We start from the raw sequence: 14446 nt of genomic DNA on the forward strand, positions 1-14446 counted from the left end.
TTGAAAAGAAAAAGATATTTGACAGATAATATTACGATTTTTGACGCTCAATTATTCATAAAAAGGCAGGTAATTTCATTCCTTTAAATTAATTCTTAACATATTCTGTATATTAAAAATCATTTCTTTGATTCATTTGGCGCCGTCGACTTAGGATTTTTCATTAAAAAATGATTTCTCTAAAACAAAAAATCCCACTCTGTTCTCGCTCTAAAATCTCACACTCTCCTCTTCCTCTCGCTCACCACTCTTTTTCCACTCAACAGAGAAGAAAAAACTGGAAATCATGCTGTCCCCAACACCATTGTCGCTGTTATGTGCTCTGATCCTTTGCATGCCTTTAGCCGTTATTGTCACAATCACTTCTCCGACGACCAGCACGACAACCACCGTCCATGACGGTCCCGAAACCAATCCTGTCCCGGATTTTGTCCCGGCAACCAAAACCCACCAAAGATTATCCTTTAAACCGCCGCCGTTACCGCCAGAAGATGACAAGTCACTCTTTCGGGTCGCTTCCCGAGTCAACTCAAGAACGCATCCTGGCTCCCCTAAAAAGATTGCGTTTTTATTCCTCACCGTATCACCTCTCCCTTTCGCTCCCCTTTGGGAGCTTTATTTTAATCAAATCCCTAAAAGCCTCTTCAATGTTTACGTCCATGCCGACCCGACTCACCCTTACGAAACGCCGTTTTCGGGATTGTTCGCTCACCGTGTCATCCATTCGAAACCCGCCCTCCGTTTCACCCCTACTCTCATATCCGCGGTGCGGCGGTTATTGGCTCGCGCGCTACTACACGATCGTTCGAATTACATGTTTGTACTTATATCCGCGTCGTGTATCCCTATCCACTCGTTTAACTTCACTTACCATACCCTAATCGGGTCCAAGAAGAGCTTCATCGAGATCCTGGACAACGAGATCGGGACCTTCGATAGGTGGGCGGCGCGTGGGGCGGACCTGATGTTGCCGGAGGTGAAGCTCGACGATTTCAGGATCGGGTCCCAGTTTTGGTCCCTGACGCGTAAGCACGCGAGGCTCATCGTTGGCGACGAGATCATTTGGGCCAAGTTCAACCTGCCGTGTGTGGTGTGGGACAATTGTTACCCGGAGGAAAATTACTTCCCAAGCCTCGTCCACATGCGCGATCCAAGCGGCGTTGTGCCGGCTACTTTGACGCACGTGGACTGGAACGGGAGCTCCGATGGCCACCCGCGAATGTACGTGGCGTCGGAGGTGGGGGCCGAGTTGATCACGAAGTTAAGATTGGATAAGCCTAGATATGGTGATGATGGAACCAAGTGCTCAGATTCGTCCGTGATATGTCGGCGTGATCCGTTTTTATTCGCCCGGAAGTTGGCTTCGGATTCGATCCAGCGGTTGATGAGTATCGCGAGTGAGGTAATTTTCTCGGATTAAAGTATATTTTCTCTCCCTGTGTGAATGGCTTGTAGTACATTTCCTTTGTTCTTTTTACAGCTCTTTTAATTTATCAAGGAAAAAAACAAAGCTGGGTAAAAAGAAACCCAGTGCGATTGTTGGCGACCTCTTAATATTCGCGCCATTGTGGGTTTGACAATGACTGAAACATGAACAAGCTTGTCAAGGAGATTTGTAGCATGGACAACTATATCATGAAAACAAAAATTACAAGCTTGTCAAGTAATAAGTTAAATTTATACGATATATGTGTGTGTTTATTTGGTGATAGATGAGCAGTGAGCATCCAATAAGCTGGTGAATTGGGTTTCAACGAGGCAAACATGAGCATATGCTTGCGACATATGGTGGGACCCTCTTCAAGGCTTAATACCTCGAGAATTACCTCAAGTCACTTTACGCCACGTTGAATGACGATCTCTGCAAAAATAATCTACAAGAGCTATATTTCAAATGGAGAGCATTTACACGGTAGCGAAAGAGACTTGGTTCACAATACCTATTTGTGCAGCAGCTATGGATAAAACCCTGATCGATCACGGATTATAAAACGCAACGAAAAACAACTCCAGAACTTTACAAAATATATTCAATGAGCCAATCCTTAAACCACATAAATTATGACAATTTGGTAAAAGATCGAGAGGAATGGAGAAGACAACGCCAAAGAGCCACAATGTAGAGTTTTTCATACCTTGATCGTTGAATAATTCGGTCGTAGACGTCCTTATTTAGGCAAAATGCAGTCGAGCTTTGCATATGAACATCGCTCAAAAATCAAAAGCCATGGCCATGAAAGCCTTTAATACTCCAGTGCAATAGGCTCCTGTACAATGTCTGTCGGTTCTCGGTCAATGTCGAGCTTACTTTCATCTGAATCAGTTGTAGGAACTGCCTCCTGCGGTTGGATTGGAGATAATGTGAGATTCTTCTTACTTGATGCTTTAGATGAGGCTATCTTCCCTTCAGTGGTTGCATTCGACGCAGTTGCCATTTCCTCATTGGGTGCCTTAGATGCTTTTCATCATTTTGCACTGGATAAACTAGTCTTCTGAGAAGGCAATTTGGGAAGGGATTTACGCGGTGGCTTCTTTGCATGGACGGGAGAAATTACTTTGGCAGATATGCTTTCTCGTCTAGACTTAGCCAACCTGATTGGCGACTGCTAGTTTTGGTATCATCGGAGTCCAAAGGAACTGAGTTTTTTTCCGACCAAGCTTTGGAGATTTAGGTCTTGTTGTTGGTATCTGCATCCAGGCAATTGGAATGCATCAATTTTATGCTCTCAGGTTCACTTGGAGGGGCCTTCACTAAGTATCCAACACCAATTCAATTGTTTATCGGTTCGAGTTGTAACAAGTTAAATGTATCACCGACAGCTAAAAACAGTTAACTGAGGTATGACTTCCAACTCGAGCATTTTGCAGAAAAGAAATGGCTCTTGGAGGGAAATGAGTAGAGACACTTGCAAATGCCTAAATAACGAAGGCTTAAAAAGTAGATAGGTGGCAATCCTAATGATAAAAGCTTAAAAGGTAACCTATATGTATTGTTTGGCATTTCACTCCTGTCATCCTCCCACACCCAAAAGAGTGAACAAATAAATAATATTAATAAGCATGTCGTTTGCATTTCTAGCTTTTTATGCATCAAAACATTCGACAAACCTTCTTTAATTCCACCTTAGCAGGTGAAGGTTCCTGATAAAAGCTTGGCATTGGAGTTGCTTTAAAGTTCAAAGCCTTCCTAAACATCTTAGTCTCAGCTTCTTGAGTTTCCTATCAGAAATTCAGTAAGTTGTTATGATATGAGAGAAACTATTTGGGTCTTAAGTCATCATATTCACAAAATAACACCTTGGACTTTGCTTGCAAGTTGCTCTTTTCTACTTCCCTTGCATGATTTTTTTCCTCGAGTGTAGAACTGCACAACAGAATGGAGAAGATTTAGAAAAACTAGAGAGCTGCCAAAATAGACGATGTAAAATCTCAAGAATATTAAATAAAGAATCAACCTCTTTCCTTTTCTCAGCCCGTGCATCACACTTGAAACTGAAACCATAATTTGGAAGAGTGCCAACCCTACGAGTTATGGCATCAGCTGCAAACAAACTGTAAAGGATATGGGGACTCTGTGTCTCCTTCGGCTTTATGATTAGACCCTTTCTTCAGAGGCTTCAGCTTGGGTTTATCCCTATAATACACAATAGAACAGTTGAGAAATGGACGGGGAAATTATTCTTCATCACCTAGAACATATTTCAGGGGCCGTAAATTAGTTAATAAAATCAATGACATGGGCGGAAGGCTGCATGAAAAACAGAAGAACTTCAAACATAAGCATAACGTACATAGTGCCTTCAGAGAAGGGTGCACCAGGTTTCCCAGAATGCTGTCAGAAGCAGAGAGAAGGAAGGAAATGAACAGAAAGGCAGTAACAGTAAATAAAAAAGAAAAGTGCTGAAAAAGAAATCAGTCGTACTATCAGCTCCAACCTTGGATGTGTTCCCTTGTTTTTCATTAACTGATCTACTTTGAAGAGGTTGTTTTGGACGTGAATTGGTAGCAAGAGAACCACCATTCGAAGCTGTCGAAGTCGCCTTTTAACTCTTTCCATCTTTACTTTTCTTCACTAAAGCTGAAGAAACATTTTTGGGACCAGAGGGCTTCTCATTCTTGGTATTGCCTGGAACCTTCTGTGGCTTGGTTTACCCCACATTATCTTTAACTTCCCCTTCCTATGAAGACAGACACACTCATAAAACATGAAATTCAGACTAATGGTAATTAATAAGAGGATTTACATTTGATAACTAAATGTACATTGTCAGTGAATCAAATGATGGCAAAACATAAAAAAATTAAAAATATATCCACTTAAACCTCATTTTTAATGAAGTACTGTCATCCAGTTCTGTTCATTGATAGTTTATACATTGTTACTGCCTCAAATATAAACCCTTAATAAAAGCACCCAAACAGAATGTAAGACATACTACCTTCGAATCAATCAATCAATCCGTATCTATCCATAAAGTCATTCACTTCTTCTCTTCCCCAGCTTTTCCATTATCATCCAGTTCATTCTGCAATTAATCTCGGAGATTTTCTCAACATTCCCATTCGCATTATCTGAAATACCACTGTCGTCCTCAGACACCCGAAGTTGCCTATCAACACCCTTTTGAAGAGCAACCTCGTCAATCGCATTAACAGACAAGATATCTTCCGAATCCATCACACACTGAATAAAACAAACAAGTATAAGGCCAAATACAAAATAATGAAAATCAATTTAACACTTCCACTGATTTAAATTTTCTCAAACCTTCACAGCAACTACAAACTATATTTAGTAATTTTCGATTATATCCGTCTATCCACGTTCATCTCTTTCAAGTTACAACCTCAAAAGGATATAAATAACAGGTCAATTTGCAGAAAAATAATAATCGCATCTAGCATCTATGATATTCATTTTGCCGTAAATTTGTTCAGGAAAAAACGAACTAGCAACACTAAATTAGATCTTATAGTAGCGTACGCGTACCAAAAATAAACAGAAAATCTAAATGAAAACGTCAGGAGTAGCTTAACTAAAAAAGCGCAATCAAATCAGCCAAAAAAAAAAACGAGTGAAAACAGATGATTTAAGAAGTGCAAATCTCCAATGAGAACAGAGATCTTCATCAACACTAAACAATTAGCGCATTTCCTTTCATAATGATCTACTCTTACCGAAACTCAAACATGAAATCCTCAGTCTTTCTCAGCAACCAAACAAACAGCTATTTAAGGAAGAAAAAAACAGTTTCACTTATTTGCTTCCTTACCTCGTGAAGCGTGCGACAAATCAAAACTTCATGAAGCCGAGAAGAAGAAAAATTAGAGAGATTAATGAAGGAAATCGAAAGGATCTGAGAAGGAAGAAGACAGCGAAGATTAAAGACTAGGCAGGAAAAACAAATAAAAATGGGAAATAAATGGGAAAATGACATTTTTTTATTGTTTGTTTGGCTGGAATCTAATTTGTGAAGGGTGAAATGAAAGGTGATTTATAGTAGCGGCTTTCAAATCTATTTCCATGTCACTTTCTTTCAACAGAAAATGATTGCTGTCTGTCCCCTACCAATATATAGTTTTCTTCCACCATGCAGTATCCGTTAAAGAGGTTAAATTTTTTTCACTAACCGCTTAACGGTAAAAAAAATTATTGATATTGTTTAAAATATTGAATTCGAGTATTATGAAGGTTAGGAGTGTAAACGTTCAATGTCAAATCGTTGAGAGTTATCTTTGAAAAAAATTAAAAGATGGATTATAATAGAAAATTATATTAATCTAGATCGATTCGGGACATATATATATAATACGTAAATATTCCATGAAAAGCAAGCATAAAACATGTCACTTAGTTTGGGTTGTGGGCTTCAAAAGTTATCCATTGGTTTTAAAGCCTATTAATTGGGCGTATTCAATAATGGGTTCGATGTATGGGTTAAAGTACCTGTTAGGTCCCCTATTATAAATATTGTATTAATTTAATCATATCAAAATGACCAATTTAGTCCTTCTGTTATAGAGACTTATTTAAACTAACCATATACAATTGGATCTTCTAAAATCAGAAGATGGAGCATTGATTTGATAGGGACCGGTATGGTAAGCCATCTCTTCAGTAAACCTAACACAGAGTTCCACCAGCATAGCTTGTCATGTAAATGATGTTAGAAGAAACACCAGAGCCGAACAGTGTTACAGAACTCGGCTCCTTTAAGAACTATGCAAAGAAAACAGCATTTTTGTTGTCGGTTCGCCGCTTAACTGGCGTGAGATGTTAAAACTCGACATTTTAATGAGTTTTAAAGTACCACACAAGAAGATGATCAAACGAATATGGATATAAGAATGTCAACAGATATTTCGATATTACAAAAGCACAAAGAGACGTACACATTTGGATCATGAATGTCTCAGCAATCAGTAAGAAAATTTGAAAAGATAATATGGAAGGTAAGCAATGAAGACTCGATTGTTTATATGTTTAAGAAATCAGTAAGGAGTGTAGTAATAACCGGCCGGTGGCCCCATCCCGTTGACCGGTGGCATTCCGTAAGGCATCGGCCCAGGTCCGTAATTCGATCCGGGGTTGCTAATCTTAGCCAAACTAGTTTGGCCTTGCATTCCATCCCTCGCATATTGCTGCCAAACCTGTTGTTCCTGGACAACAAAATGTTGTTTCTTCTCCATGTCGGACATTTGCACATACGAAGGTGGCGGAATGCTCAAAGATGCTGCAAAAGGGTCTTGATTGACATTCTGAACCGTTCCATCTGGTGCCGGAAGTGCTAAAACTTGTGTCGTGCTCTTCCCGGGCATCGGTAGTGCCACACTGCTGGCGCTACCCCCACTCAACTGAGCAGTACTAACATGCTGCATTACCGTTCCTTGATCGTACATGCCATTCAATAACAATGGATCGAGCCCACCGCCCAAAACTGCCTTTTGCCTCGGCAAATTACTAGCTGACTCGACCAAAGCCAATTCCCAATCTGCCTTCCCCGGCTCAGCAGCCGGAGTTTGCCAAGCTGATGTCACTTCGGGTTGGCCATTTGATGGGAAAGCATCCCATGATCCATTGCCACTGTCAGCTGAAGGACCGTTAAATAAAGCCAAGGCCAATTTGTTACCCTGATCATCCGCGGTGACAGCATCATCCCTCAAGTTCACTAAGTCCTCTTGAGTTTTAACAGGCTCGGGCTCCGCCGGCGGCGGCGTAGGCGGCGGAGTGTGATTCTCCGGTGGAGGTAGTGCCTTTATTTCATTCATATCTGGTTCGGGCTCAGCCTCTTTCGGTGGAGGAGGAAGCTCCTTCTTCTCTGGACTTTTGGGCCTCTCAGCTCCATCCCTCACATACACTCCCAATGTGTCCAACAACTTACTCGTAATCCTCTGCACATCGGGATACTCCGATGATCTGGCCACGCCCATTTCCTTGCACCAATTGTAAAATGCAATCAACTCATCGATCTGCTTTGCAGCACTTGTATACGCATCGAATGCCTTGACAGAATCTGGGTACTCCATATTGAAAAACCTATCAAGCAACACAGCTAAAACTTCACAAATATCAGCATACAATTGAAAACTCTCTTTCACGACAGGATACAAAGCATACAATATCATCCTGCTAATCTTAGCCAATCCGGTAGGCCGACACGACAAAAACCGATCCAACAACCTCTGCAAGTGTCCCATTTTACCGAATATCATCTCGGGCTTCATTTCCCTCAATGGGGTCATTGTTTTCTTCTCCTCCCTCCCATCTCTCCCCCTGCTGTCTCATTCACGTCACCATAAGATCTTGTTCTCCTGGGCATCCCATAGGCTCCATATCCATTGTCACCTATGAAATCTCTGTAATCGTACTCGTTCGGTCTCTGTGACGGTGACCGGAAAGTATCTCTTACACCACCGTATCGATCATCGCCGTTTCCATGACTACTTACCCCACTGCCCCTACCTTTTTTCCGATCGAAAAGCATCGATTCAAGTATTTGATCCAAATACATTGCATAGGCTCGAACAAAAGAAGAGTGATCCCATGAACTCGAATGTGCCTCGTCTATAAAATCCGACATATTCAACAACCTCGTACCTTTCCTCGTAGCATACAAGATCTCTTCTTGAAAAACCGGACCTCCATCGTTCATCAGCCTGTGAACAAGCACCAAAGCTTTGAGTGCCACGATCCAGTCACGTGTCTTCCCCAACCGTTTCGACACAGCGTAAACGCACGCGCGGACGTACCCGCCGGAGTAGGAGGTCAAACTGAGGATTTGTCGTACGTATTTCTCGTTCGCGGGGTCATCGTCGTGGCTCGTCGCTTTCACGATAGCCACCTCGAGTTCCGGCGCCATGTTGCTCGCCACTTTAGCTATTCCTATGCTCGTTTGGTCCTTAACGGCCCCGATCGCTTTCCGTAATGTGCTCGGCGCCATCTCCACCCTTTGATTTCAACCGAATTACACTTCCTTCACTTCAAACGTTCATTTCAAAAGTAGTAGAAATCCAATAAATTTAATTAGCTAATTCAAATTAAGCCATTAAGCCAATCCAAATATAAAAGTTTTGCTTTCACTCACCTTCGAGATTCACAGCCTAAGGCGACGAAGCAGTCACAAAAGCGCCGGTTCCGTTAACTTTTGAAGAAAAACCAACTAACTAACAGAGTAACGAGGGAGAAGAAGAGTTGACGAGACGGCGGAGGAGGAGGAGAAAGGGAATCGGAAAGAAAAGGTGGGAAAATGGGGTGGGACGTGGTAGGCTGAAGGTGGTGTCGGAGGGGCGCGTGCTTGCTTTGTTGAGTATAAAGCATGGTTTTCAGAACCGGATCGATTAGTGAACCGGTCATGCTACCGGTTCACTGGTTCAACCGGTTAAATTAATCTGACCGATCGAAAGAATCGGACGACATCATAATTATTTAAAAAATTAAATAAAAATACAAAAAATATTTAATAAAAAATAATTTTTTATATCACAAGTCATATTCAAAATAAGTCATAACATATATACGTTAAAAACCATAAAATCAAGTGAAACAAAATGATTTAAATTAATTACAACATAATATTTAAGGTAAAACATATTAAATAATAAATATAATTATATAATTATAATTAAAAAATAAATTTGGGTTAAAAAATCATAACAAAATGATATTGTCTTGTTTAATTTTTTTTTAAAAACAATCTCACATGTCTAAGAAACATAAAAGAACATCCCAAAAGTCTAAAGAGAAAATATGAGAACAAAACAATCTCACATTGCTAAGAAATATAGAAGCGCATCACAACTAACTTCTATAAATAATAGAGATAATTTGGCATTCAAAATCATGGAGCCTTTTGGTGAGCATTGAGTGAACTATTCTTTTACTTCAATCAAGTTCGAATTTTAGGCTTCAATCGAGCTTCTAATTTTTTTTGAGTTCAAGTTTCAATATTATATTTCGAGTTTGAGTTGAACTTGATAATTTTTAACTTGTGATTTTGAGTTGAGTTGAGCTTACTTTTAAAGTTTTCAAGTTCGAGTCGAGCTCAGCAATACTCGAGTTCGACTTGGCTCGTTTAACAAACGACGTTGTTTGGTTTAATTTTTTTTTTAAAAAAAAAACAAAATTCCCGGTTTTTTCCGGTTTTCAGCCGGTCCGATTTGAACGGTTCAGCGGTTTTGGCCGGTTCACTAATAACGGTTCAACTGATTTAGATTAAATCAGACTAAGTAACAGTTTTCAGTTAAACCGGCCGATCCGATTCGATTTTCAAAACAGAGGTTTAAAGTAAAACAAAAACATATTTTGCAGCTTTGCTTCGCGATGGTACGCGTACGGGTTACGGTGATACCTATATTTCTCTCTCATAATCTAAGAAAAATCAACCTAATTTAAAATTTTTAAAAATAGTAATGATAATTTTTTAATATTTTCGGTTAAAATTTCTTTTATTATATTTTTGATTGACAATAAAAATATATATTATTTTCGATTCAATCAAAGATATTAAAAAGTTAATATTTTTAAGTTGCGTCTAACTTAAATATTATGATTTTTATAATATTTTTGATCGTGTCTATTTCTTAATTTTAAATTAGATTATCGTATCACATAACTACCTATTTTTCTTGCATAGATGTACTTTCATTCTTTTGAAGGATACACAGATTTACTTTATTTTTTGATTAAACATAGATTAGGATGAAGGATACACAGATTTGCTTTATTTTTTGATTAAACATAGATTTACTTTAAAGTAAACAGGATTAAGCTATTTTTACTTCTTTTTAAGAACAATTTGTTAGCTTGTCGGAATCCAACATAACTGATAAATTAAGATGCTACGTCCACTGTCTCCAAACCCCATCCATATAAATAAACAATTCAAAATTACTTCAAATAATTTAATTCAAACATAAAACCCATCTAAATAAAAAATTAATCCGATTAGTCCATTATTCCTTCATCTTATCTATAAAGTATAGAAATAATCCAAAAGTTCTATTTTTTTTTTTATTATCAAAAGTAAAGGGAGGGATTTTAGGAGGTGGTTTATTTTGGCGATTATAAAATAATATATGTTTTAAATACTTTCAATCATTTGACAATTAACGGTCAATCACTCTGACTACGTTGGTTCGTGCTAGTTTGGGATAGTTAGAAAGTAGTATTTGTTCATGATTCTTTTAATCAGTTGATAATGTATACACACTGCAAATACAGGTGTTCGAACTTAGAGTCTCTAAAAAGAATAATATTCTCTTTAACCATTAAGATAATTTAACGAATTCTTTTAAAATTCTATTTCAAGCGTTCAAGTTGTGGTTATTTTCATCGTGTTACATAATTTAAACTATTAGGATAGATATTCAAATAATTACATATAATAATGTAAATGTTTAATTTGATAATTTAAGTATTTCTTTTTTAGTTGAAACTGTTATCTTGCTTGTGAATGCTTTAGCTTAAATTCCAAGAGATTAGGTGAACCAAACTTTTAGGGTTGATATTGAAAGGCTCAATAATCAGATTTAAAGCCTGACCAAATTTCATAAATGTTATCAGGGGAGTCAGATTGTTCAACCACATTTCAACTAACGCAAGCTGCTTCATTTAAGAAATGGTAATTTTTTTTTGAATATATATATATGAATCTGATGGGGTTCTTATCAAAATAACAAGCTAATGGTAATAAATTATATTTATGCTTCACACATCTTGTTCTTGCCAGGCTCTTACATAAACAGTTCCACATTTGATTTTACAGCTTTTACAACTAGTTACTGCATGGTTTCAACCCCAGAAGCCAACAGTAAAAAACGATGAGGGTTTGATATTTTAGCAGTCTTTAATCCATGTTTCACCGGGTGAAAAAATATACGAACTGCCATGGAATATCTCCTGCAATCGACCAATTAATCTCCTTCATTGTCCTGGTAAGTGAGAGTATAACGTGTACTGTAATCATCTTCACCACGTGTTTTATCTGTTCAAAACAGTCCCCAGGAAGAGAAAAGGTGGCCTTAAATGTCGTTTGGATTTTTGGGTAATTTTGAGTGGCTTTGTTTATTATATACGATTACTTACTTTGGGTGAACATGGTGATTAATGAGTTGGTGAGTTGGTGATAAGAATGGTAATGCCTCAGGTCAATCTTTCTTGCTATTGGCACCCCTTCCATCTTCACCTTGACATAAATGGATCTACCATTATTTCCATTTCCAATTTGTTCATCTCTTTCATGCTGATGGTGATGTTGATGATGATGCAATGTTCTCTTCCTCCATGACTTGATGGGTGGCCATCCCACAACTTGATCTTCTTCTGCGTCATTCATACTGCAGTATTCAAGATCAAGTACTTGTCAATATTCAATGATAAAACTATATGGATCGAATGAAGAGAACTTACTCATCAATGGCGAATGCTGTTTTCTTTTTATCCTTATATTCATCGTCTTCCTCGTTTGGATGATCACTCCAGAGAAGTAAAGGCATTGCGTTACACTCATGGTCATTCAAGTTTCCAGATGTCTGCTCGGAACCACGTTTGTTTTTAACACGGTAACCTTTGTCTCCTAAACAGCTCTTTCCTTTGAGGCGGTCGAGTCCATGGTGGTGGTTCGGAGTGGGGAGAGCAAGACACAGTTGAAGCTCATCAGACATTGAAACTGAAGTGCAAATTCACACTGTTAAACACAATATAATGGGCAAAAAAGGAGAACCGAGAGATGGGGTTTGAAGAGAATGTAGCTTCCGGTTGAAGCTGAGGAAGTGTGTGTATATATGGGATAGTAGTTAGGGACAACAATGGGGGGCCGAGTCGGGAAAAGGCTTGACAATGATCCGGACAGGTAAGAAAGGGACGCTGCAACTTGCCCTACCCCAGCCTAACTCAAGGTTTAACCTTGATTAATCCCGATCCAAGTCGCACACTTTGGAGGAGGGTGAGTCTCTCAATAGGAATCCTCTGCGTATACAGAGCCGAACTCGAGATCTGTTTAATTGATATCAAACTATTTACCACTTTAACCAGAGCCGTTGATGGCTAACTCAAAGTTTCACCCTGTCTTTTGGTCCAACTCCACCTATTACATTGCATGGAGTCTTGATTTTCTTTTTTCAAGCTTGTCTGAAATTCCAGACACGCACCAAGCTGTCGGCAAACATCCCTAAAACACAACACGATGCATGAAGTGATCTCCGGTTTCAAACAGCATCCTTTGATAATGGGGAACTCAAACATTCCCTCCATCTTCTTCCTTGATACTTTTCTTCCACTTAAATAGCGTTGATTCCTTTTGTCGGAGTTTCCTTCTACAATGGTAGATCAATAATGGGAGGGAGAGAGAGGGGAAATGAACTTAGACCAAGTGACCAACGAGTTAGGTATTCGTTGCATGTAGATCTATCAATTTCAATCTAAAATTGAAAATTTTATCGATTTAATCCAATTAAACTCGATCATTAAAACTAATATTAAGACAATCCAAATCTAAAAAAAGTTAAAACGATTAAAATCACAATGATTCAATCTATATATAATATCGAAATGATCGAATTTGTAATAATTTGATGTAAAATTCAAGCAACACAATTAGGGATGTAAACGATACAAATCACGAGCTACTCGCAATCGACTCAGTCAAAACTTGATAAATACTCGACTCGAATGTACTCGACTTGAGCTCAAGTTCTTAACAAGTCGAAATAAATTTTTTAATACTCGACTCGAAAAGCTCACGAGCAACTTAAAAATATAATATATTAAGATTTTATTATTAATTATTAATAATATTAATATTTATGTGTTGATTTTAAAAAAAAAATAGTATAAGATTTTAATGTATTTAAGGTTTAGAATTGCGTTTGAAGCTTCAATCGAGTTAAATTTATGATTTTTTTTTTCATTTCGAGCTCTTACAAGCTTCAATTCATGATTTCGAGTTCGAGTCGAGCTTGAAAGTTTTAGGCTTGCAAGTTTTCGAGCCGAGTCGAGCTTCATTTCAGAGTTTTCAAGTCGAGTCGAGCTCAGCAATACTCATTCTCAACTTGACTCGTTTACACCTCTAGAGACAATAATAGGAGGGAGGGAATGAAGAAGTTGGACAAAGTTATCCGAACAACAAATTATCCGCATGTATGGGTGTTTGTTAGTTTGTTTGATGGCATTGAATTGGCGGTAGGGTTGCTTTGTTTTGGGAACATTGAAAGGGTTCACGTGATGGCCGGCATGGGGCTCGACAAAGCCTGGTTCTATTTTCAAACCACCTATCGGAGTTGCTCATGTTCAGTCCCATCATGGCTCCATCTTCAATCTTGATCCGATCATCATCATGCTCGTGCGCTGGAACCCACTCCCAACTTACTAAATTATCATAGTATCTTACTTATATGATCAAATTTATGATTTTTCTAAAGAATTATGATAATAACGATATTAACTGTATTAAGATTAAATCTGTTTAGATTTCGACAATAGAAAGGGGCAAGGTCCCACTCTAAAGCATTCATGTGTCTTTATGACTTAAAGAGGTCCCTTTTCAAGAGATCAAGGCATCCTCAATTGATGACACCCATTTAGAGGAAACCCCTTTCCCTATAAAAAACAGTAGAAATGGACTTGAAGTCTTAATCCTCTTTGAAACCATAAATGATCCTAAAATTTTAAAACTTGAATTGAATCTAACCGTATTAATCCGGTTCAAAACTAATTGGACTGGAAGGCAGGTAACAAGATCAAACCCAGCCACATTGAAGACAGGAAACACATCATACTCTTGAACTTTATGCTTTCATTTTCCTTGTTGTTCAAATGATTAAAAATACACAATACAGCAGTGTTAAAAAAAGGATTACTGGTATAATTGTAACCCCAAACTTTAATGTAATTCATTTCTGGCAACTGTAATGGAGATTGTGGGTTACCTCATCATATTCTAACCCCATT

The 14446-nt window shown here is 38.4% G+C and overlaps 1 protein-coding gene and 2 pseudogenes across 1 annotated transcript; 1 reads left to right on the top strand and 2 right to left on the bottom strand.

The window, feature by feature from the left end:
* The first annotated feature begins 203 nt into the window (after positions 1-203).
* On the top strand, positions 204-1617 carry LOC120184921 (glycosyltransferase BC10-like). Its single transcript, XM_039189269.1, has one exon. It carries the CDS (start codon positions 287-289, stop codon positions 1418-1420), a length of 1134 nt encoding a protein of 377 aa, XP_039045200.1. The 5' UTR covers positions 204-286; the 3' UTR covers positions 1421-1617.
* A 79-nt stretch (positions 1618-1696) lies between these two features.
* Positions 1697-5453, bottom strand: LOC120184925 (annotated as a pseudogene).
* Positions 5454-6309: 856 nt separating this feature from the next.
* Positions 6310-8762, bottom strand: LOC120184919 (annotated as a pseudogene).
* Between the last annotated feature and the right edge of the window lie 5684 nt (positions 8763-14446).

Source organism: Hibiscus syriacus, unplaced genomic scaffold (genome assembly GCF_006381635.1).
Source record: "Hibiscus syriacus cultivar Baekdansim isolate YM2019G1 unplaced genomic scaffold, ASM638163v2 tig00112980_pilon, whole genome shotgun sequence".
NCBI classification, from domain to species: domain Eukaryota; kingdom Viridiplantae; phylum Streptophyta; class Magnoliopsida; order Malvales; family Malvaceae; genus Hibiscus; species Hibiscus syriacus.

What these genes read in the sequence shown, in the direction of transcription:
- LOC120184921 (XM_039189269.1), top strand. Translation starts at nt 287, where the DNA reads ATGCTGTCCCCAACACCATTGTCGCTGTTATGTGCTCTGATCCTTTGC.